We start from the raw sequence: 25,799 nt of genomic DNA, 5'->3' as shown, positions 1-25,799 counted from the left end.
TTGAATAATATGTTCTAGATTCTTTCTATCCCCTTTACATGCCATGATGCAAAAGTCAGTAGGTTCTAACTTTTGGACAAATATCTGGATTGTTCCAAATGGGAGCTACACGGGATAAGTGAAGACTTATTATTATTTATTTTTACTTACTTATCTTATTTATCAAAAATTTCCACAGGCTGTCAAGGACGTGTTTAAGTTAAGGCTTTTAAAGCAGTTATAATGCTCATTACTGAAGCCAATGAAAAGCAGAGCATACACACATATAGGTTCACCCATGAGTTACGCATCAGGCTTCCTTTTCTCCATTTTGAAACAACAAACACTCTTTAGCTAAAAAGTAGTGAAAACAATTGGTAGCTCTAAACCACCATTGTGTTTTGGGTTCTATGGAGTTTTGAAATGTATTTGTGATGGTTTAACTATTCATAAAAAATTCACAATGTTTGAGTGTAGTTACTTAAACCAAGCGATAGAGTTTACTAGAATTAGTTCTGCCTAAAGTCAATTATCTGTTCTCACTATCATTTTAATGAGTGATATACGTGAAGTTTTCAATGTGTTAGACCTTCACTTGATATATGATTCAGAACACTAATAAATAGCTTATCTTTACTAAACATAATGCATTCAGAAGGGGGCAAATGGGAATGATGAGATGAGGAGAGCCAGCAGGCAGGATCAGTTCAGCAACAGAAATCACATGTGGGAAGAAAAACAGAAAAAGGTGCAAAAATGAGAATAAACCACCCATAACTACAAAACTATTGGCAACAAATGAGTGTGAATGTATGTAGCTATAAATATTAAGGGAACAAATGAGAGAATACAAGTTCCAGAAGACCACAAATTTCTGATGGTCTCTAAAAAAGGACACCATTCTACATGTTACATACTGTGCTTTTGACATCAAATTAAGGTTTTGAAATAAATTTGAAATCAGCAGTGATTCAGCCGTAATGGAACAGGTGAAAATTCACAAACACATGCAAACTGACCGCAGTTTCTTTCCAGAGATGACACTTGTCCTTTAAATTGAATTCACACAATATTAAAGTTGTGGTGATAATTTTAAGCATGCCCAAAAACATCAGGCACTTTTGAGTTTGTGAGACTGCATCAGAAAAATATTACACTAAACATGAAATTCACTTTTATTAAAGTAAGATGTTGATGGGGTCCAGGTGATCATAAAGGCTAGAGGAGCAGAGGATGGTAGGACGAGAGGAAGTGGTCTAGTGTGAATTAACACAGTAATTAGTAAACATGCAAGCGGGTAAGTAGTAGTAGGGGATTGAAGTTAGCGTTGCATGATTTCTCTTAATTTGGTCATAGCTGAGACCTACTTCAACAGCAATGATGAGCTATCTGTGCAAATTATGAGTCCACAGTGACCCAGCACTCTGCCATCATCATGATACTTCCAGTAAATGATCGATGAATAGCATAAGTGTAGGAAAGCTGTTTGGAAGTGTATCTCAAAAAGAAAGATCAGTCAAATCCAAACAAGAACTGATTTGTTTTTAAAATATAATAAAATATAATTAGCTGACGCTGACACCGCTAAATTATTCTCGCAGCAAGCTTCTGTCAGTGTTGTTAATGGATTAAGATGACTGACAGCCGAGGGTGTAAAGACCCTCCCCATCTGCATATCACAAGCTCTTTGTTTTCTAATATTTCTAACGTTATAATCTTCCTCACTTTCTTAACACAAACCTGTTAGAACAGACAAAAATTACATCATCAGCACAGCTGGTTTAAAAAAAATAACAAAGACAGTGTTTTGCTGTTTGTTTCCTTCAACTTCTTCAATGAGACCAAGAAGTTAAAGAGTTCAACTTTTTTTTTAGTGCTGTATCCTACCTCTGCTTTAGAAAATAAACTTCTAGGGTTCATCATTCAATATGTGTTAAGTACACAGACACCAAAGACCAGTAATTTTAAAAACCTCAGACTTTAGTTAGCTCCTGCACTTTAACTAATAACCATAATCAGCTGCAGTTCAGTGTCAGCTCTCATGGTGGATGTTCAGCGTGTCTGCAAGTAAACCTGGCAGAGACTAAACATGAGTTTCCTCTCAGTGACCTTTTTTGTTGTCTAACAAATCATCTCCAGCTTACTGGCCTGAACCTCTGAAGGGCCTTAATGCTGACTGATGTTCATCTAAAGGTTTTTTTTTTCAACATCAGCAAATCAATGAAAAGACCAGAATCAGAAAAATCAGTGTGTAACTGTCACGTCCGCAGTGGCAGATGAGTGGAGGTTGGAAGTAGGACCCAAGATGCAAGCACTGACTTTGATGAGAGTGAGCTTTATTGCAACAGAGATAGAACAAGCAGCAAAGGAGGTGGCAAGTGCAGAACCTAAGATTAACTAAACTGGGAAAATCTAACACAAGCAGACCTGAAATGGAGATGCAGGGACACTCGGGGAACCACAATAGGGTGATGCAGGGAAATAACGCAGACAAACCAACAACAGGTAGGAGAACACACAGGGCTTAAATACACACAGCAATAATCAAGGGATGAAAGACAGGAGGGGAACACACCTGGGAGAAATCAGAACTGACGTGACAGGGGAAACGTAAACCGAACACACTCACATGAAACAGAGACCTTCAGAATAAAACAGGAAACTGACAGACACGGAGTCCCAGACAAGACGCTGGTTATTATCTTTCTACTGCCACTCCACTAGTGGTATCTACAGTTGCTGATTACAGGCGGGGAGTCGATGCAGCTAAACATTTACATTCTTTGTACACAAGCAGTTAACAAGGTCCAAACAGCAGCAATTGATGATCTAGATGGTTTCATCTTACAAACTCATTGAAATGAAGAAAAGAAAACTAAACTGTATCCATTTCTGCAGCAAAGATAATAATAAACCCTGTGGAAAACACATAATTTTGTCCTTTCTACTGAAATACATTTAAAAGAAGTGAATGATACAACTGCTGGTACTTCTACAATTCACAGGAACAAAGGTCTGAATGTAGAATGGAGAGTTTGTGATACTGCTACACTAGAGATGGGCTGCTGTTTCAGTGAAAATAAGTAAATAAGTGTCATACACATCATCACAGTATGATGAGATTGAAAAAAAAAAGCATGCAATATCAAACACATTTGTTGATCATTTCACAGTTTAAAGGTTAAGATGAGAGAAACTTGTAATCCAAAGATTATTCATCCACTTTGATGACATCAGGCTGAGAGGCAGAACAGATTAAGGCCTGTCCGAAAGGGTAAACACTATCATTCTGTCACTTGCTGCCACATTGTTATGCAAGAGGTGTTTTGCAGATTCCTTGACACACATGGCATGGTTACTGAAAGATAACTGTGAGAAAATTAAAATACTGTCTTGGAAACAAGGCCCCCCTGCCCCTGGAATTAAACTGCCTGATAGACCCCATGGGGCCACAGTGGAAACCGTCTTGCAGTTTCTGCAGTCCAAGCTGGACAAGTGCAACGAGGTAAGCTGGCATCGATTAAGGCAGTTTGTGTTGTACGCTCAGCACTCAGTCGTAATGAATCGTGTCTGATCTCCCAGTTTCTAAAAGGTGCCTAGAGGCCGACAGCTTGTAGGTCTGGATCCTCATTTCCCTCATGGGACTTCGATTTAGGCTTCGCACCCTTCAGCAACCTCCCTTTGAACTCTCAGGGATGCTGATTTGCAAAGGCTTTCCCTAAAATCAGCTTTTCTGATGTCCATAATACATAATGCAATGTAACTGCACATTTTGATGTTTGGGATGTCTCGATTTTCTTTAGTTTTGTATTTTGTATTTCTTCTTCCTGGTTGTATCAACAAAAGATTTGAAGCTTCAAAGCCTCAAAGACAGAGCCTACCAGTGACATCCAATGGATGATTACAGTTATAGCCTTCACAAACTTCCAAATGATTCACACATCTTGTTGATTCCAGGTCCAACATAAAAGCAATAAAGACTAGACTGCAGAGACTGTACCTCAGCTGCAATCCCCAGTAAACTTTGGTCCAGTTAACTCTGGTTTCTGGTTAATCCTGAGGTGGAGCAGCTGATGTCGTTGTCTAGTGAAACTGGTTGGGTGCTCTGCTGAGGAGCCCCAGGCTTCACCATCAGCTGGAGTCTCTGCTGAGGAGCCTCAGCCTCTGGTGTATCCAGAGAATCCTATGTGTCATGCCTATTCCGTGTTGCCTGAGTTTCCACACTACCGTTGCCACCAAAAAAGTTGGCAACAGTACATTTGAATACTCACAGATAACAACAATAATTATATTTTGGCATAAAATTACAACATATCAAATATTTTAAATCACTAATACTGTGATTCTGATCTATGGCAGCTGTGGCAACAACCTCACATTGGGTGTTGGTGTAATTTGTTAAGCACTGTAGATAAAACTCTATTAAAGAAACTCATACACTAAGATACAGAGTAATTAAAAACCAATATCAAACCTTCCTTGTTAAATAAAGAATCAGAAAGGCTATAGGTATATCAGTGCTTTCTTTAAAAAATGACATATTTGATAGGTTTCAGTCTGTTTATAGAGCAAATCACAGCACAGAGGTTTCTGGAAAATGTTTGTTACTATAGCTTCACAGATAAAACACAGCTATTTTTTTCTTGAGAGCCAGTTAACAATGTTTTACTGTCCTTCTAGTACTGTGTTTAACTGAATTAACAAATACATGACTGCAAACATTTATCTAAACGTAACAATGACAAAATGGAAATTATTTGAATTGGCTCTGAAAGTTGAAACTCCCCAAATATTGAAGGACTGATGGCCTTTTTCTCCAACAAGCACAATTATGCTTTTTCAATCCCTGGTCTATCAAAACTAAATTATCGTAGTAGTGGAGAAGTAAATGCCTGGCAAATTTTTCTGAAGAAAATCAACTTTGTTTATCCTGAAACTCAACGTATCATGTGGTAAGTATTGATTCCAGGCACCATTTTTAGCCAAGTATTCCTTCTCATTCTCAAAGCCTCATTACAACTGAGGTCATTAAAGCAGCAGTAGGATCCATGCTGTCTGAGCATAGCCATTTCTGTAATGAAGTCCATATGCCCACGAGGAGCCTATGACCACGACAGCCAGCCGACGCTGGGGTTTCTGCACATGGGTGAGTGAGTGAGTGAGTGAGGGGGATGAGGAGGTGAAGAAAGGGTAGTTTGGGTTCATGGTATGTGCCTTTCATCTGCAGAGGTAGTGGAAACGAATGTGCTGTCGGGATCACACTGCCTGAGGAGTTCAAAAAAATGCCCCTCAACACACACACACACACACACACACACACACACACACACACACACACACACACACACACACACACACACACACACACACAGACTGAGGTAATATTTGTATGTCTTTCAGTTTTCCTGACTTTGTCCAAAGGCTTGAATTGTACTTTATTAAAAGCTCTTCTTTCTCAAAGTGAAGACACTTTTTTGAAAGTGTAAAAATTTTGCAATACTATATCTTGATAAGTGAGTACATTTTTGATTTTGAACCAGACTTCTGGATTTTAAAGCCCGAACTAATAATTCTTAAATGTATGAGTTGTTTTTCTTGGACTTTATCCCAGTCTACCCTTGTCCTTTGCTGGAATGTCAGTTCAGCTTCCCTCAGGTCTTTCCCATGTTCCTAGTGCTCCCCCTGTTCAGGATTTGTTAGTGAAGATTTTTAACTCACTCTGGCCTCCTTGTGTTGCCCAGATCCTGACAGTTGCTTCTGGGTAAAAAAAAAACATAAAAACACAGAACAAACACACAAAAAATATGGTAACAAAAACTTAGCATGATGTTTCAGTGTGTGGAGTACAGAAACCCTAGTATGATGTCATAGTGGCAAAGTCTATCTATTATATAGTTTATGTTCCAAACCAGTGCGTACTGCGTTGTTTCGTCAGACTTGAGCTTAACTGGCTTCATACTTTTTCCAACTCTCTGGCTCCTCTGTTCTAATGTGAAACAGTCTTCAATTATTTAGGGATGCTTAGTTTGAAGCTAGCTTACACTGAAAACTGTTTATTTTGCTTAAGTAAACACAGTTTTGTTTGAAGGAACTGTTGTAAAGATGTTGCTATAGAGCATCGAAAAATACACAAACAGTGAAAAAACTTCACTAAACAGTGTTGCTTGAATTTCTGTTCACACCCCCCAAAGTGCTCCCTCTTACACAACAATGCGAAGCATATAATTAAGACCCAGTCTAAACTGATGGCACGTTCCCATTGTCTTTTAAAATCTCTTGCAGGCGTCAGTGTTAACCTTTGAAATGTATACTGTATGTTGGATTTAAAAAGACAGAGAAGAAAGATGTGTTCAGAAGCAAATACAGAAAAATGTATAGGACAAGCCAAGAGAAACGATCCAAAGGAGGCAAGAATCAGAGATTACTGTAAGAGTAAAAAACATCTGAACCACCAATAGTTGGTGACTCACATCTGAACACTCATAAATGCACAAGTTCTGATATCAAGAAACACAAGATTTTTCATTTATAGGGGCAGTGTGGATGAGGTGGTTGTGCTCAAGCAGGGTCTCTACAGAATGCATGGTTACTTTGTAACCTTAGTTCTCTGAGTGAGAGACGATCTTCCATTCTGTTGCATGTTCTATATGTGTATATGTATTTTTGCAAATATACATATATAGACTCTGGCCCAGTCAAGCCGAGCTGGAGGGCGGAAGGCATCGGTCTGTTAGACACAAGACTGGCCTCAGCGAGTCCCGCCTCCTGCCTCAGCCAAGCCTGCCCATCCATCTGCGGTCTCCACACCACCACCTGCTACAGGGACCAAGGCAGTGGGTTCCCCTCTACATGAGCTCAAGGGGCAGCAACTACCAGAGCCTCGTGCAAGCCCTGCACAGTCATAGCCTGCTTCGTTTCAGTCAGAGTTCATCACACCATCGTGTGATCAGAGCTCCCCATTACGTGTGTTCCACTCTTATGCAAACCTTCTCCGGCCACTGCCTTTTTTTTTACTCTAGGTCCTCTTTGAACGTTGCAGCCCGAGTCATGTTTGACCACTTAGTTTTGGTTTTGTCAGGGTTCCTGCGTTGTTGACCCATCATTTTCAGTTTGTTCAACTTCAATTTATTTTGTCACTCGTTCTCATTTCCTGTTTTGCTGTTCCAGTTACTTCCATGTGCCATTAGTCAGATTATGTTCAGCTGTGTACTCACCGGTCTCTCATTATCATCCTTATTAGTCTGTGTATTTAAGTCATCAGTTCTCTCCAGCTCATGGTCTTGTCATTGCTGTTGTCTCTCCCACATGTGTGTCTATCCATTCAGTCAGTCAGTCAGTCGTTCATTCGTTCAGTCAGTTCAGCCACCTTATGTTCTGTTCATCCATTCTTCACAATTAACTCCAGCCTTCACCAACCTGTGAGTCTCGCGTTTGGGTGTGCTCTTCCTCACCTCCACACGGCGAAGCTCTGACAGGTTTGTTGTAAATAAATCTTGTAAATGTTTCTATTTGTGCAATAAGTCTGCTTTTGGGTCCAATTTTCACATACCACCAGTTCATGTCATATACTGTAAATCAGCAGCCTGCCTAAAAACAATAAGAGCCCATACATATTTTCAGGCCAGTGAGACCTGTTTTTCACATCACTCTATCAAAGATAACAAGTGGAGTATCGTACTCACAGTTACTTGAAATTTAAGTGAAAACCAGGCTAAGTTTTTGCTAAGTTTGTATAAAAGAAAAAAGAAGCTTCATCAGAAACATGCTCTGAAGCTGATAGTGAATAAACAAAACAAATGTTTCAGTTTTCAGTAAAAGAACGGTTTCCTCCATAATGACATGTCTCTCCACGAATACAAAGTAGCTGTATTTTTTCGTGTAAATACTGTTTAGTTGGATGGTTTACTCTGTAGTCTGAAAAGAACATTAAAAGGGAAAAGCCATGTCCATATTAAATATAGGGGCTTGCAAGAATTGGGCTCCCTGTGACTTTTGTCTCCTTGTTGTAAATATGTGTGGTTAACCACTGGAATTTCAGCCCTGGCTAAAGTGCCAGGTCCATATATATAATATCATTTAATTAGCACAGTGACACTCTGCTGTGCAGAGGATGGAGAATACAAATTAACAAATGTGGAGACAAGGTGATACTGCTTTTAACAGCTGCATTTTACTTTGGGGAAAGAAGAAAATAATGACTTTTGAGCCCTCTGAGATTTCATGTTCTCTGTTTGACTGAGCTGATTTTCTTCAGGGCTGTCAAGTTTATGTGGTTATACTTATTAAACTAGCAGACTGGCATGTCCTGTATGAGATGACCCATTTGAATGTTCTACACAGGGAAAAAAAACTAATGGTGCACCACAGTGTACATTAGAAGCTGAAATGCTTGTACATTTATTTTGAGATGTACTGTAAACTCTGAGCTTTTAGTTGAAGAATTTTAAAAGGAGGTTATAGGATTGGTTTTACACCAGGATGTAAGTGTTATAGAAAGTTCCCTGGATCTTTTTAAAACACTGGTCTAGAAGTGTAACTTTGCATTGGAGCGATGTTAGCAATAGTTAAGTAACACTGACATCTAGTAAGGATTTATGACTGAAGTATTAACTGCTACTAGGTAATTAGTATTAACTAAAACTAATGCACTCACATACAGTAATAAACCATAGATCCCATTTATTATTGAGGATGTATCCTTTGAAGCTTTTTGTGCTATACCGCCTATTACTAATGTTTTAGTATAGAATAAATATATAATGAAAAATATGAAGGTGTGCCGTTGTTTCTGGCACTAAGATGATAGTAACAGATCCTTTAAGTCCTATACATTGCAAGGTGGAGCCTCAATGGATCAATCTTGTTTGTCCAGCACATCCCACAGATACTCAATTGCATTCAGATGAGGGGAATTTGGATGCCAAGCCAATGCCTCAAACTTGTTGTGCTTCTCAAACAATTCCTGAACCTTCCTGAACTTTACTTTGTGGCGCATTATCCTACAGAAAGAGGCCGCAGCCCTTGGGCAATACCATTTTCATAAAAGGGTGTACATGGTCTGGAGCAGTGCTTAGGTAGGTGGTAAATGTCAAAGAAAAATCAACATGGATGGTTGGATCTGAAGTTTCTCAGCATTGTCATCCACATGCAGTGGAAATGTGATTCAGACCAGGCCACCTTCTTCCATTGCGCCATGCTTGCATGCCCATTGTTGACACTTTCGCCAGTAGACAGGGGCCAGCACTGGCCCTCTGACTGGTCTGTGGTGGTTTAAACAGAAACCACTCAAGCCTCATTTTGTAGTCTTTGTTTCACATAATGCTTTGCTGTAATGCTTCCTGTTCTGCATGTAATTGGGCGTACTAGTAGCTTAATTTGTACAATAAATTGTACAAATCCTGTGTTAGTGATGCTCAAAAGCTAGTTTACACACGACTTATTCATTGTTATCAGGTTGCTCCAAAAGCTCCCTGAAAAGCCTTCAGTTGTTTCAGAATGCACTAATTGAGAATAGAAAGCGAGAGACCATATTTCTCTTATCCTGGCTTCTCTTCACTGGCTCTCTGTTAAATTCAGAATTAAAATGAACAAAATCTTGAACAATCAGGCCCCATCACATCTTAATTATCTCATAGTACATTATTATCCTACAAGAGTCCTTTGCTGTTAACCCACAGGCTTAGTTTTGGTTCCTAGCACTTTTATCGGTACAATGAGCGGCAGCGCCTTCAGCTATCAGGCCTCTCTCCCAGTTTAGATTTGGAGGTAGACATTCTCCACTTTCAAGATTAGGCTTAAAACTTTATATTCTGATAAAGCTTATAGTGAGAGCTGGATCAGGTGACCCTGAATCCTCCCTTTGTTATGTTGCAATAGGCTTAGGCTTCTGGGGGACTTCACAAGATGAAATTATTTTATTTTATTTTCACTCAGCTCTGTCCTCTTTCTTTCTGTGTATACACCACCACTGTATTTAATCATTAGTAATTAATAAACTCTGCCTCTCTAAACTCTGGCACTCTCACCTATAGCTTTTCTTTTATCCTGTCTCTTTTTGGCTCTCCTCTCTTTCCTCTTACTTCCAACCGGTTGTGGCAGATGGCTGCCCCTCCCTTACTCTGCTGAAGGCTTCGTCCTATTAAAAGCGAGTTGTTCCCTTAGCACTGTTGCCTCATGCTTGCTTGAGATTTTCCGATTCTTTGAATTTCTCTCTAATATTGTTTTTATTCTGTACTACTGTTGTGGATTGGTGGTAAACAATTAAAACTAAATTGAAATTGAACTGAACTGCCACTACATAAGTTAATAATAAAGACACCTTCAAAATGAGTAGAGTCTCTAGCAAGTTCTATTCCATAACGATTGCTCCCTCAATATACAGTGACAGGCAGAGGCCTATAAGATTTCCTCTGTATCAAAGAAAGACACTGACTGTTATTAGTACAGCCAGGGTTATAAAGGAAAAAGTACACAAATGAATTACTGTTGATTGGTAATTTGGTGGTATTTGTTTCCTAAAATAAACCAAAACTTACTTTACACTGTCTCAGATTTACTAAAGCAGAGCTCTAAAAAAAAGTCCATATTTACATTTTTCTTCAGAATTTGCCAGAGAAAAATGAACACATTATTCTTACACCCTTTCGTGCACAACTGCTAGAAGTCACTTAATTTTAAAACATAGGTACTGTTTCTAAACACGGGCCTACATTTTCTTTTACTTTGGTGAGCAAGTCAAGAAAAAAAAATCAAGGCTCTAATACAAATTGTTCCTAGGTGATAAAAAAATATGTCAGAAGATATCTCCTTCAAATTTGTAATTGCTAATATACAAACATCTGTTATGCTGCACTGGTCTCTGAAACAGTTTTCTACAGTTTTCACTGATCCAGTCAAACAGGCATTCATACAGTGCTGTTATTTGTAACTGATTATTTGTTTTTGGTACACACACACACTCAGCCTGAGGATACATGCACATGTACAGGAGGAGCTTGGATTGATTCAGCAACCTTCTGGTAACTGAACCAAATTAGTCTCAGCTCATTTATAACAAGGCATCTGTTTTTTGGTGAACCCATTTAGGAGAAACATGATTCTGGTGTTCTAGCTCCAGCAGGGCAAGAAGGAGCCTTTAGTTCAACAAAGGCCGTTACGCTGAGACATGAAGTAGGCGGCACACTGTTGTACAATATAACACAAATGCCATTAAAAATAATGTAGGTTTAAGACAGTGCAAACGTGGTTTCATTTTTCACACCCAGAAGCTGTATCCATCTTTATATGATGTTAATACTACGTATAGACTAATATATTCGAGTAAAAAATGCAAGGGACAACTTATTTTATTTATTTTAATTGAATGTAAAGTTCATATGCAAAAAAGTGAGATTAGATCTGGTCAGACTTTCTCACAGACAGTTGATGACATTTTTGTTTACATGTGTGTTCTAGACTGACTGATGTGGATGAATTGACTTTTTTTTTCCAGGGAGGATAAGACATCTGATGAGCTCTACAAGCTAACGAATTTAAACCCTCACTCTCTCTCCTTTGTTTCTGTGCCTCTCTTCCCTCCTCCCTCCTTCCCTCTCTGCTCTCTAATCACTGTGTTGTGGTAGTCACACTTTCTCCTCCCTCTCGTCTCCTCTCTGTGCTGTATATAAGTGCAGATGGCTGGCTTGTATTTCAGACTGCAAGAAGGAATGAATGCAAGCATGCAGCACAGACAGCCACCATGACTCCTGCTTTGAACCCTGAAGAAGAGACCCGAGCATCTATAGGTGAGCTCTTACACCCTTAGCATGTTTTCACCAGATAACTGTTAAAAACTTTTATTTTATCAGGCTGAAAGATCATGCCTTTCTGGGACCTTTTGTTTTGCTGCACAAAGAGGAAGATAAAAGTATTTTTAAACCCTGAGGGAAGCAGCCACCCTTGGTGAATGCTCTGGGTGATGCAGGAAGGGGAGGAGGAGGATAGGAGTGCCCAATCATCCAAGGAATGTTGGCTCAATGTTAAAAAATAACCCTCAAAGTGAGGAGTTTTTCCCCATTGAGAAATCAGATGCACGGCAGCAAATTTCTTAAGCATCTGAGTGGAGATTTTACCCAACAGGCACAAGCTGTGCATCAGCTGTAACAGAGGCAGTAACAAAATCCCATTTTAAGGATGCTTTGACTCATAAAGTGTCACAGCAAGATTACCTGACAACAAGAGAGAGCACAGTTTTCAAGTGTTGTTACTAAAAGCAGCTGGATACTCACCTATACCATACACCTATACTGTAATTGCTGACCTTATTTCAAATTTGAGCATAGATTAAACCTACTATCGACTCCTGTTTTTATAGTTATTCTTTCTGACATGCAACTGAAAGAATGAAAACTAAAAATTTCTTTTAAACATTAATTTACTGAATATTTGATTATAATCCATTCAAATTCTCTCATAATATAATCATATAATTGTGATATTGATAGGTCTGGAAGCTTACACAGTTGGCATTTGTGTCGGCTTCCTTTCCTGGTCTCAAACAGGCTAAATGTTTTTAACACAGCAGTTCTTTTCCAGTCTTATTGATCAAAGCACCTAAAGTGCTTTGATTTGATACGTTCTTGCAGCTTTTAACAGAAATTGTTGTGCAGTGATTTTCCTGTCAAATACATTTACACTGCTGCGCTTGCTTTGAGTTAGTATTATGTTAACCTCTTCAAATATTTCCACTCTGCAGCGCTTAACCATTAATATGACTGGTCGCGCATTTGCCATACATTTCATGTTACCACACAGGGGAAACTGGTTTCACCTAAGTTGATAATCACATTTGTGTGAACACTTGCCTGATTGCTGTTGTCATAGTAAGTGAATCCAGATAACAGAAAGAAACCCTGGGCATGCTGAGCTGGTTTAATAGTACAGGGCCCAGGTGACACCTGATGGGATGGTAGCTACCATTAGACTGTTTATAAAAGATGAAAGTAGCTTCCAGGTCTGGAAAATGAAGCAAAAGCAGAAATGGCCTAAACCAGAATTCTTTACAATGAGCCATAGACTCTGGGGGTACAAATTTCAACTTTGGTAGTTCCTGTTTTCCAGCTTTTGTTTTCTGGAATCAGGACCACATTTGCTCAGCAATAACATGTGTTAAAAGGCTTCTCTCGCTCCTCTGGTTAACATGGTTGGACCAGCTTTTTTGTGCCTCGTGGAAAATTCTGAGGCAGAGTCGTGTTACTGAGTGCTTGTAGAGATGATAGCAGAGACGAGCTGCAAGGCCACTTTCAGTTTGAGAAAATACAATACAAAATCAGTTGGGTAGACTTAAAACAAAGCTCTTTGTTACCTGTTACACAACTCTCACGTTTGTACACAGTACACTGTATAAAGATGATAAACTGCAAGACGCTATACTGTAGCAAATATTTCAATAGCTTTTAAGAAGACGATTCCCGTCATGAGCCTGAGTCTTGCGCATCAGGCTTGTTCTGGGTTGGAATGACGTGTCTTTTCTGTCAGATTCTATAAATGGTTGATCAGAATTGTTAATGCCGTTCATTTCACTGTCATTTCATTTCTTTGAACCCTTTTGTCCTAAAGGTTTGTTTGATTACACCTAAAACCAGTTGACATCCTAGACCTTTTATCCATTAAGTGAACTAAATTCAATTCGTTCAAATAGTGCCAAATCACAACAACAGTTGCTTCAAGGTTTTATATATTGTAAGGTTAACCCCAGCAATCAGATGACCCCCTATGAAAAAGCACTTGGTGACAGTGCAAAAGAAAAGCTCTCTCAGTTTTCTGGCAGAACCGGGTTCAGGGAAAGGTGGCCATCTGCTGCCAGTGGTAAGCAGCGAGGGGAGGAAAACAAGGCAAAAAACCTGCTGTGGGAGACAGCCAGATGAAACACTAATGACTGAATAAAAAGTGGTGTATAAGCACATGGTGAGTGAAAAGAGGTGACTGAAGAAGAATCACTTGGTCCATCATGGGAAACCCTGTGCCCAATCCTAACCCAAATGGCCTATGGGTTATTGCAACATAACTAATGGAGAATTCAGAGTCAGCTAATCCAGTCCTAACTATATGCATTGTCAAAAAAGGAAAGTTTAAAGCATAATCCTAAAAGTAGAGAGGGTGTCTGTCTCTCAAGTCCAACTGGGAACTGCTCCCACAGCAGAGGGGTCTGAAAGCTGAAGGATCTGTCTCCCATTCTACTTCTACATACACATGTAGGTTAATTTAGTAAGGATGTTTATTTTTTTCTTTATTCAACTGTTTTATTGAGGCCATTTTATTAGTTCGGAAGTTGGATTTAAAATCAGGTCTGCTTCTTAATCAGACATAACCAACGAATAGGAAGCCTGCAATGTTAAAAGCTTTCTGAATCTGACTGAAGAACAGTAATGTGACTTGGCGATGTTTAGTTGGCGCCGAGACATATTTATGTGACAGACGGTGTATGTCAGAATATCTTTTATTTCGACTCTTTGCTCTGCCCTGCCCACAGGGAACTTGGCTCAGTTCCCAAGCATCAAAAGCAGGAAATGAGTCTCCCTCTCCTCACATTTCTGTTTTCAGAACATTGTCCTCTTTTAGAAACACCTGGCACAGGGAGTAGCATTTACTTCTGAGGTCCACTACAGAGGTGTGAAATTAGCTTCTTTGAGGTCACAAGGGTTGTGGAGGCTGTACAGCAAAACCTAGATGACTCACCAAAAATAATAATTGCCATTCTTCCAAAACTGTATATGAACTTACAAAAGAGTAAGTTACTGCAAATTATACCACTTTATGTCAACATTCCTCCCATAAACCCAAAATTTCAGACACTGGCAACTGTAGGTCATATTCACCCAAATTTTCCTACAATCACTGAAAATTAGACATTCTTATACCTTCTTGTACAATATTTGTTGAATGAGTGGAGCCAGTCCACAAGGACCACAGACACCAACAAACTCTTATCTTAATCAATGCCAGACCGGGTTGTGGTTCGGAGCTACTCTGGATAAATAATTTATTTTGACATAAAGCCAGACTTTGAATATAAATTCCAGCATGTTTAATCGGTGGCTTCTCCTTCATCATTTATCGTGATAAGGACCACTTAGTGGAGAATATGAAAGCTTAGTTCAGCTCACCATCAATGGTGAACTTAGACTGTCAATCAAGCTTGCTTGTGTTAGTTGATGAATTTGTTCTCGTCCCATTCATTGAAACAACACAAACAAAAGAAACCCCTGTTAAAAGGGAGTTTTTTCATTTCCACTGCTCATAAGGGATCACATGATGTCAGAGTTGTCTCTGTTTGTTCTTAATATGGTAGTGTCTTTACCTTACAATATAAAGCACCTGAAGCTAATTGTTGTGATTTGGTGCTATATAAGTCAAATAAAACCGAGTTGAATCAGCTCAACCTTTTTGCTCAAAACAAAAACTAACAAAGAGAATAATCACTAACATTCCTCTGATCAAATCATCCATGCATTTACTGTAATTCTACAGTATAGTGAACTTTAAAAACTAAATTGCTAACAGTAAGTGCAGTCAAATGAATACAGAGAGAAACTGACTGCAAAAATAAAGGAAAGTAATTTGATTCTCATATTGTGTGTTGAGCAAAACTGAAAGTGAGGGAGAAAAAAAAACCTTTCCATATAAGAGAACAAAATATAAAAAGCTGTATCATTATATCTCAAGAACACCAGTGAGAAGATAAAATAGAAGATTTATATTAATTACACAGGACTCGTTACAGCCTCAGGTTGTATTTTCAGCATAGGAAGGAACACATGAAACTTTGGAAAGGATGCAAACTCTCTGTTACTCCTTCTCCCAAATGCCCATCCAGTACTGTTCCTTCTCCAGCCTTGGTTGTTATACTGTTCCTCTGCCACTGAGAGTACACCTTGGATGGCTCAGTTTGTTTATTTTCCTGGCGTTTGTCTCTCTGGTATACCTCTTCAGGTGGCTGGCCAAGGCTGTGAGTCTTTCCTTGGCGGTTTTTAAGACCTCAGCTATGGGCACCTTGCTTGAACATTTTAGCCATCCCTTTAGATAACTTAGTTAGATAACTTCACGCCTTGCTACCTTCAGCCTGGTTTCTAGCCTCCTCCATGAAGGGTACTGCTCCTTTGCACTGTTAACCTTGTAGCCAAGCTTCTCAGTTACCACTGCTACCATGGTGTAAATAAGCTGGTGATGCGAAATGCTCACCTTGAGCTTTAATAACAGGAATTCACAAAATGGTCACAAAACGGTCTCTGTAACAAACGTATGTCATATGTACACCATTACTTTATCACATATCATTCTGTAAAAGAAAATGTTATGTGAAAAAGTAAACAATTTAACATCCAAACTTCTAGACTGGGGCTATCAAGGTTATCATATATTGGGGGGCCACATACAACCCACTTTGATTTGACTTTATTGCTGCAGTATGAATGGCTGTGGGGAGGGTCTTTATCAGCAGGACAAACAGTAAAATTTATTTTTTTAAAAACAGTTAAAAGTCCAAAAGATATGCCCTCCTCCACATTTTCAAAAGCTATCCAAAGGGCCAGATTGGAGCCTTTGCCAGGCTGATGTTGGCCTGTTCTAGCCAGAATGCTTTTCAAATATTTTTTAGCATAAAATATTTTACAATTATAACTAGTTCAAAATTCAAACCATATTCAGCAAATAAGATCACCTCTTGTCTGCCATTAGTACTTTACTAAACATTCAGCCAGTAAGCTGCTCACACACTAGATGACTAAAAGGGTAATCAATAAATAAATAGCATATAAATAAATTGCATTTTCGTTAATAAAGAAATTCAAATGAAATTTTTTTGAACATCCAGGTTTCAGACATCTGATTGTTGTCTCTGCTCTGTGACTGGATGTTTGCTTGAAAAAGTTGGGATGCAGCAAACACTGAAACTTGCTGAGACATTTGGAAGGAAGACCTGTCATTACAGCTTGAGGCTTCAGTTATGGTAAGGGGAGAATACATGTGCACAGAAAAGCCGTGCTCTGTCTAGCAGAAGTCCATGTACCTTGGTGTCAACTGACTTAGTCTATGTGACCTCTGACTCATACCATGCAAATCCTTTTAATCATTTATGTATTTTGGAAAGAGTAAAAGGCCAAGAGTAAATAATGTAGAATGTCAAAACTGAGTGAATGCAACATATTATCAAGACTTGAACACGGCAAATTTCCATGTACACGCACACTCATAAAGTCAGATGTTGAAGCTTTGACGATCCTCTATTGTGTTGAAAGATGAAATAAACAGTTAAACCAGACCATTGTTAATTCAGAAGAACTGTTGAGCTCATCAAATGTGACTTCAATAAAATTGCCAAACAATATAAAAACAGTCAGGGCAAATGAAATTTAGGAGAGCTTACCAGATGTACTGCAACATTTTATACATAAAAAAGTCTCTGTCAGTTTTGTGAAATGCTGCATTATATGTGAAAACAGAGTCTCTTAACTCTGAGGTCAGGACCCAAAGTGGTGCCACGTGAAATATATGAAAAATCCCCAGAGAAAATCTTACTATCCTGCTCTGCGTTGCTTTGTTTTGTAGCCATCCTTACCTTTACTATTTTGTTATTGTAACTTTCATTAGACAGATGATACAACAAATTTCATGCAGGTTACAAAGGTGAAACAATAGATAAATAATAATTAAAGAAAAAAGTCTTACAGATGAAAAAAATGTCTGAGTTTTGTTTTTCATTTGTTTTTCTTTTTCCCTGTCACTTTTCCCTTTGTCAGGATGACTGACAGCTGCACCTTCTGAATCCCAGAATGCCTGTTGTGCCAGTACTTGGGGAATCCTCCTCCCACCATGCTGTACCTGTTGCGCTCACCTGCTCCTGGCTGATTTTGCTATTTCATTCAGCTTTTGGTCAGAAACCTGCCAAACTGCCTCTGATTGGCCGAAAACCTTTCATTGCTGCCTGGAATGCTCCACTGGACTTGTGCACCTTCAGGTACAACATAACCACCAACGTTAACCACCTATTCCACATCCAGGGAAGCCCACGTGCTGATTGGACAGGCCAGAACGTCACAATTTTCTATGCCAACCGGCTGGGCTACTACCCTCACTACACCCCACATGGCAAAGCCGTCTTTGGTGGCCTACCTCAAAACTGCAGCCTGGACCGACATCTGTTCAAAGCCCACCAGGACATCAACTACTTCATACCTGCAGAGGACTTTCGTGGCCTGGCTGTTATTGACTGGGAGTTCTGGCGACCTCAGTGGAGTCGTAATTGGCACAAAAAGGACATCTATAGACGCAAATCAAAGGAGCTAACCAAGAAAGCATACATCAACGTGACTGCAGCACAAGTGGAAGAACTGGCACGGCGGAGGTTTGAGAAAAGTGCCAAGATGTTCATGCTAAAAACCATTCAGCTGGGGAGACAGCTCCGGCCCAGTGCCCTCTGGGGTTTTTACCTCTACCCTGATTGCCACAATTACAACCTGCATGATCAGAACTATACAGGCTTCTGCCCCCTGCTGGAGAGGCTGAGGAATGACGAGCTGGTGTGGCTATGGAACAGCAGCATGGCCCTCTATCCCTCTGTCACAATCAGGAAGCATCACAGCAACAGCATCAGCAACCTGCACTTCACCCAGCACAGGATCAGAGAGTCGCTCCGAGTCGCCTCACTGACCTCAAAGGAGTATGACCTTCCCACCTATGTGTACCTGAGGCTGGGCTACCGAGATGAGGCCCTCAACTTTCTCACTACAGTAAGAGCAAAGTTTACCAAAATATTATATATTTTTTTCTACTGTGTGTTCTGGATAAAATTTCCATTATGCAACAAAGTAGTTCGTTTTCCTTTCACAGGGATACTTTTAATTCAATTTTATTTTTATGGCACAAAATCACAACAACGGTTCCTTAACAGTGTAAGATAATACCCCAATAATCAGATGACCCCCATGAGCAAGCTCTTGCCGACAGTGGGAAGGAAAAATCCCTTTTGTCAAAACGAAACCTTCAGTTGAGGTGAGGGGAAGTGAGACAAAAGACACACTGTGGAAGAGATACAGAGATTATAGTAACTAATAATTAAATAAAGAGATCACCCGCAGCCTATGCCTGTTGCAGCATAACTAAGGGAGGGTTCAGGGTTACCTGCTCCAATTCAAGTCAATTCAGTTCAGTTTTATTTACAAAGCACCAAATCATAACAACAGTCAACTCAAAATACGTTGTACTGTAAGATAGACCCTACAATAATCCTTGATTCCAAACTGGGATCTGGTTCCACAGAAGAAAGGCCTGAAAGCTGAAGGATCTACCCTAAGAACCACAAGTATGGCTAGAGCAACATGCTCCATTGGACAGATATAGTAGTATGTGGTGAAATATGCTCTTTTAAATAGTCGCTGCCACTACTCTTATTGCAGTTTTCTGGATCAACTGAAGGCTTTTCAGAGAGCATTTAGGAAAATATGATAATAATCAACTGCGGTAGTCCAGCCTATAAGTAATAAATGCAAGAATTAGTTTTTCAGCATCACAATGAGACATGTTTCTAATTATAGAGTAGTTTTAAATTTGTGTTTTATGTGCATTGAAGGAGATATCATGGTCAGAAACCACTCCATTACCGCGGAGAAGGTAATGCCAGCCGTACCATGCCATAGACACAAAGATTTTCAGGGCTGAGTACAATAGCCTCAGTTTTATCTGAATTTTGAAGCAGACCTAAAAACAAAACAAAAACAAAAAAATCCAACCTACAATTTATTTTTTTCCCCAATATTTCATTTACATTTTTTTTTATTGATTTTTAAATTGTTATTTAAAGCACTATGACATACCATAACACAGTGGTTAGCACTGTTGTTTCACAGGAAGAAGGTTCTGGGTTTTAGTCCTTCTGGCTAGAGCCTTTCTGTGTGAGCTTGCATGTTCTACCCATACTTGTGTGGGCTCTCTCTGGGTACTCCAGCTTCCTGCCACAGTTTAAAGACATGCAGTTAGTGGGGTTAGGTTAATAGCTTAATTAATTGTCGTCTGTGTCTCTACATTAGTCTTGTTGCAAACTGGCGACCTGTCCAGGATGAATCCCATCTCACCCTGTGGCAGCTTAGGGGTGGTAGGTCGGCCTTGTTGCATGTTATCTTGGGCAAACTAAGACAAAATAGAACCAATAGAATATTTTTTTTGTTGTTCTTTCATTTGTCTTCTGAATTTGACTGGTAATGCAATTCCTCATTCATGATTAACTTCTATGGGAAAGTCATTCAAATCTTGCCAGATTTATTGGACTGTAAAATTATTTTAAACATAAATGACAATTCTGAACTTCCATCCATCCATCCATCCATCCATCCATCCATCCATCCATCCATCCATCCATCCATCCATCCATCCATCCATTTTCTTCCACTTATCCGGGGCCGGGTTGCGGGGGCAGCAGCCCAAGCAGAGAAGCCCAGACCTCCCTCTCCCCAGCCACCTCCTCCAGCTTATCCGGGGGAACACCAAGGCGTTCCCAGGCCAGCCGAGAGATATGATCTCTCCAGCGTGTCCTGGGTCTGCCCCGGGGCCTCCTCCCAGTGGGACATGCCCAGAACACCTCACCCAGGAGGCACCCAGGGGGCATCCTTGTCAGATGCCCGAACCATGTTTAACTGCTGGTTCAATTCTGAACAAAGTCAGTTAAACATGATGATATATCAAAAATGCATTTAAAAAATCTTCTTTGATAGTTGACATGAAATACTCAATGAGTTCCTCTTTTTGGATACCCACACAATACGTGTGCTAAGTTTCATCACAAACCTCTGCAAAATTCCTGAGAAATTAAAGGAGGTTCATGCTCAAATTCAATAAGCTCAGCGGAGTATGACATAACATCAGAATTTAAATTAGTACCTTCCTTTTCTTGGCCACTTTCACTATATGTCTTAAATGTATGACATCAAAACCACTGCATTCCTTAGACAATAAAAGACAATTGTGCTGTTTCCTTCCTTCTGATCAAAAATCCATTAAAAAATTGTGGATTAATTAAATACAACATGCATTTTCAAAAGATAATTTAAAATGTAATAGCCTTTTTGGTTTTTAAAATTCCAAAACCATACAACAAGAACTTTAGGCAATGTCTGAATTTTCTGATTTTCAGTCTTATGAATAAATGTGAATCGAAACCTCTAAGCAGAACATATTCTTTCCTATTTGAACTGCATTTTAGGATGCATGCAAAAGGTGGTTGGCACACATAAGCAAAACCTTAGTTAAGTCAGAATGAGTCAGAGGATAAAGGTTGGAAGGGATAAAAAGTACAGCAGCGGTAGCCGCAAAGGAAAATATGTTTCAGCCTCCACATTGACTTAAGGCTCCTTATACTGTTTATGTAACAGTACTGGCACCTGTGCAGTCCTGTTCCATACTGGTCTCTAAAACGTTTGACTAGAAAAAAAGCAGGATTTTACTAGTGGTAGAAAAATATAGAGCCACAGACATGGATCAGTGAAGCTTCAGCAGTTTGTCATCTATCACAATATGCAGTGATTTCAGGATAGATAGAAGATAATCTGGATATTGAGAAGTGGGCTCCATGCACCACTTTGAACTGGATTAACAGTGGCGGGCACATAATGATGTCAAGTTGTGAGTACAGAGGCCTAAGTCTAAATCTTCTTCCCATAACATTTTGAGGTATGTGTCAAGTTTAACATTTTACTGTAAAGCAGGGAGATCAGCCCTCTGTTGGTTGGATAAAGTTGTATGGTTGGCCTTGGTAGAGGACTTGAGCCTGAAATCTGGAAACAAATAAAGTGCCTGGCTTGCAAGCATCTTAAAAAGTGTGATGGTGGTAGATTGTATTAGCAAGTTGTTTAAATGATGCCAGTTTCCAGGCTATGACAAGGTCCTTGAAGCAAGTTATTACACTTCTGTGCCACTCAAAAAAACAAACCATAAAATTTGCTCCAGAACAAAATCTGTGGAAGAAGAGACACTCAAACTCAACTCGATCAAAGGCTTTTTCAGCATCAATAGAGACAACACATTCATCAAAATCAGTAGGGCTGGAATAAAATATGTTAAACTTGTGTTAAAATATGAATGGCAGCCTTTGTGATATACTTCACAGAAGACAGGATTAAAGATCCTGGAGAAACTTTAATCTTCTCAGTCAATTTTAGTGCATTACCAAGCTTCAAATATAGACCCAAATGCAAGACTCTGGAAATGAGGTCAACTTACAAAAGCAGCTTTAATAAAAAATATATAAATAAAACCCTAACGGGATAGGAACAAGGAATCAAAGTACAAGGAATCATCAGAGTACTAACAGACACACAAACACAATGTGGGACAATGTGACAAAGGGATCAGTTCTGCATTTTATAGTGGAAAATGTTGTAATTTTGTGTGTTCAAATGACTGGCAAACAATCATCATTTGGCCTCAATTTAAAGATTTAAATCACCAATCCTGATGTTCCAAAGAAAAAGTCAAAAAGCAAATATTGTTTTCTGTAATTCTTAATATGATTGCATATTAGTAATAGTTAAACTTGCAACCCACCCCTTCAAATTAATTGTCATATAATTATTAATTTTTGTATGCAGTAAACATCATTTTCAGTAACAATGTGCTTAAACAGTCAGGCTATACTCTGAGTCTGCTCCCTACTGCCATCTATTGGAGGTTCAGGGAAAACCAAATGTTTGAGGATGATCTGTTGATTCGGCAGGTTAACTGCTGATGTCTTTGAAAAGAAGAAGGCTATTTAAAGAATTTCTTTGAAGTATGATCTTGTGGAGCTTTGCACAACATAACCAGTTTCTCACTGTAACACTGACAAACACTGTTACTAACACTGTAACACTTGGACCACACTGCAGTGTGGTCCAAGCAGTATTAAAAATTCAATGTTCAAATATGTTGACCTTTGTATTATTTTATTGTTCTTTTATTATTATTTTTTTTCTTCAGCTACTTCATCATCACTTCGCCATCAATAATTTGAGATCCCTGCCTTAAATGGTGGCGTGGTAGTGATGGTGACAGACATGTGTGATGTGATGTGATGGTTTACCTGTATTTTTCCTGTAGGACGATTTGATCCACACCATAGGGGAGAGTGCTGCACTGGGAACTGCAGGATTTGTCATCTGGGGAGATTTAAATTTGACCTCATCCAGGGTAGGTGGTCTTTGCCCTACATTAACAAAGTAAAATTATTTATAGTATGTTTTCATCATATATGCTGGTGCATATGGAGATTTATTTATGAACATCTAACAAAATCACAAGAGGTGACTGTGCATGCATATGCTCTTCTGACGTTTGTGATTAATATTTTTAATGTGCAGCGATGTTATACATAAAGCTGAACTCCTAACACATCTTTAGGAATTCAGTTCATTTTAGTTCAGTTTTATTTATATTGTTCCAGCCAGTTGACAATAACAGTCTCTTCAAGTTGCTTTACAGTGGGGGGAAATAATTATTTCAACCTCTGCTGAAATTGAAAGTTTCTTTCATCATCCATGAGGAATCAGAATCTGTGAGGATGCCACTCCATTCCAACCTATACATTTTCATTTTAAGGTTATATTTAGGCACTGGCGAATCTTTGTCATAGTGAGTCTGGTTCATCATTGGGTTTAAAGCAGAACTTGATGTGAAGCCACTAAACTCAAAATTTTGGCTGTAGTATCATATAAGCTATTACGAATTTCACCTTGTTTCCACAGCACAGCTGCACCCACGTCAAGTCCTTCCTAAGCCACCGCTTGGGTCTGTACATCACCAATGTGACACGGGCCGCAGAAATCTGCAGTGAATTCCTGTGCCAGAGTAATGGCCGCTGCATCCGCCGGGACCCCCACGCCCGGCATTACCTCCACCTAAGTGCTGACAGTTACCGCATCCATCCCTCTGAGGATGGGGACTTTACTGTGAATGGCTGGCATTCACCGCATGAACAGCAGCTACTAATGGAGAGGTTCCGCTGCCACTGCTATGAGGGCCACAATGGTGAGAACTGCGACAGCATCAACAAAGTGAGAGAAGATAAAGGGCCATGGGAGGAAGAGGAAGAGTACGAAGATCACGACAAGAAGAGGACAGAGTGGGAGGATGAACAGGATGAACAGCAGGAGGCAGGAGAGAGTGCAGCAGCGCCAACTTGCGTCAGCCATCACTTAACTTTGTTGCTCCTGTTGAATTTATTATTAGTAAAGATATATGTTTGAAGATGGCTTCAAAAGAGAAAGTTAGTTTCAATTTAGCTGCGGGTAGATGTGACATGTCAACACTGCAGTAAATATAATGTTCTAATTCAAAATGTATTTTTTATTTTATCCAAGGATACTGACATAAACTTGACTTTATGCACCATAAAGCTAATTGCAGTAATAGGAACGTCTTGCTGATGCTGTTTGATAAATGTGCTATAAACAATTGCAAAATACCACCTGAAATACAATACATGCAGAAAACATGTCTCATGAAAACATTTTACCCAATCAGAAAATGATTGCCTGTCAGTCAATTATTCATTTATTCGGACTAAACATTATTTGTGGCCTAAATCAGCAGTGTACCCATTGAAACAGAAGGAAAAATGGAATTGCACAGCCAATATACATGCTTGAATTTATTCACTGTAACTCATATTGCAGAGAAATCATGTGAAATGCCTTATAGTTCATGAAAAAAGGCAGAGCTGGCTTGTCGCATGATGATCCTCCGTTTTGCTTTGTCCACAAAAACCAAAGGCTGCTCAAAATACAATACTGCACATACATATATAGGAGCACAATTACAAAGACTTGATGCATTTTTAAAGACATCCTTTATTTCCAATACCTTGAATGAACTGTTACTATACTTTGCGGTATATGTACAAATTTATATTTTTGTATTGTTACTTATTACTTGTAGTCTTTCCAGGAGATGTCACAAACCGTTTTGGAGCCTGTTAGGATGCAGCATATAGCTGCTTTTAACTTCAGAATACATTCTGTTGGGTTTGTTACCCTGAAGAACAGAAAGACTTTTTATATTATTGATCTCTGGATTTTGTATTTGATTCTACTTCATCTCAGTGTGACTGGTAAATGGCTACTGTCTCTGAATGTACAACTGCAAGTGCAAGGAAGCACTCAACTGGATGCAGGAGATGGCACAAACTATATCTGACAGACACAGCCTCTGGAAACTGAGGTCCTTTAATTTCACCTTTTTACCAAAGTTTACCAGTTTTTTGATACCTCAGGTTCTCGTGAAACTCTTTATTCAGTCTCTCTCTCTCTCTGTGTCCCAAAGTGCTTTTCTTTGGATAATTCCAAGTATAAAGCATACTTATAACTACGATGCCAAAGTTGACAAAACAAAGTTGTCATATCTATTCACCATTTATCATTTTAGAACCAGCCTCCATCAGCAAATACTGTTTGTTCAGTAATAAAACTGTAGATGGTCTAACTTTCATTAATGTATTAGGAATTTATTGATTTTACCAATCATAACACAATGTAAGAAAATCTTCTAATTCGGTGTCCTTGTTCCTAACAAAAACAGTTTAAAGAATCAGAATCAGAATCATGTTTATTGGCCAAGTATATGTGCAGACACATACAAGGAATTTGGTTCCGGTAGATGGTGGCTCTCAAGTCATTGGCTCAAAGTCATTAGATAATAAAATTTAATGTTGTTACTTTTTCTAAATGAAATCAATCCCCTAAAGTTTGCTTTACATTCAGAGTGAACAAACAGTATTGAGTAATGACACTAACCTGAAACATTACCTTTGGAGAAGTTGGCAG

The 25,799-nt window shown here is 39.1% G+C and overlaps 1 protein-coding gene across 1 annotated transcript; it reads left to right on the top strand.

The window, feature by feature from the left end:
• The first annotated feature begins 11,642 nt into the window (after positions 1 to 11,642).
• On the top strand, positions 11,643 to 25,593 carry hyal4 (hyaluronidase 4). Its single transcript, XM_026174772.1, has 4 exons — positions 11,643 to 11,762; positions 17,754 to 18,743; positions 23,080 to 23,169; positions 23,724 to 25,593. The coding sequence occupies exons 2-4, from the start codon at positions 17,787 to 17,789 to the stop codon at positions 24,222 to 24,224; spliced, it is 1,548 nt and encodes a 515-aa protein (XP_026030557.1). The 5' UTR covers positions 11,643 to 11,762; positions 17,754 to 17,786; the 3' UTR covers positions 24,225 to 25,593.
• The last annotated feature ends 206 nt before the right edge of the window (positions 25,594 to 25,799 follow it).

The sequence above is a fragment of the Astatotilapia calliptera genome, chromosome 7 (assembly GCF_900246225.1).
Source record: "Astatotilapia calliptera chromosome 7, fAstCal1.2, whole genome shotgun sequence".
NCBI classification, from domain to species: Eukaryota; Metazoa; Chordata; class Actinopteri; order Cichliformes; family Cichlidae; genus Astatotilapia; species Astatotilapia calliptera.
This window is presented reverse-complemented; position numbering and strand designations above follow the sequence as displayed.

Bases quoted from the DNA above. Each gene is read 5' to 3' on its own strand.
- hyal4 (XM_026174772.1), top strand. From the start codon at position 17,787: ATGCCTGTTGTGCCAGTACTTGGGGAATCCTCCTCCCACCATGCTGTA. The intron at 18,744-23,079 runs GTAAGAGCAAAG...TTTTTCCTGTAG, and splicing joins CCCTCAACTTTCTCACTACA to GACGATTTGATCCACACCAT. The intron at 23,170-23,723 runs GTAGGTGGTCTT...TTGTTTCCACAG, and splicing joins TAAATTTGACCTCATCCAGG to CACAGCTGCACCCACGTCAA.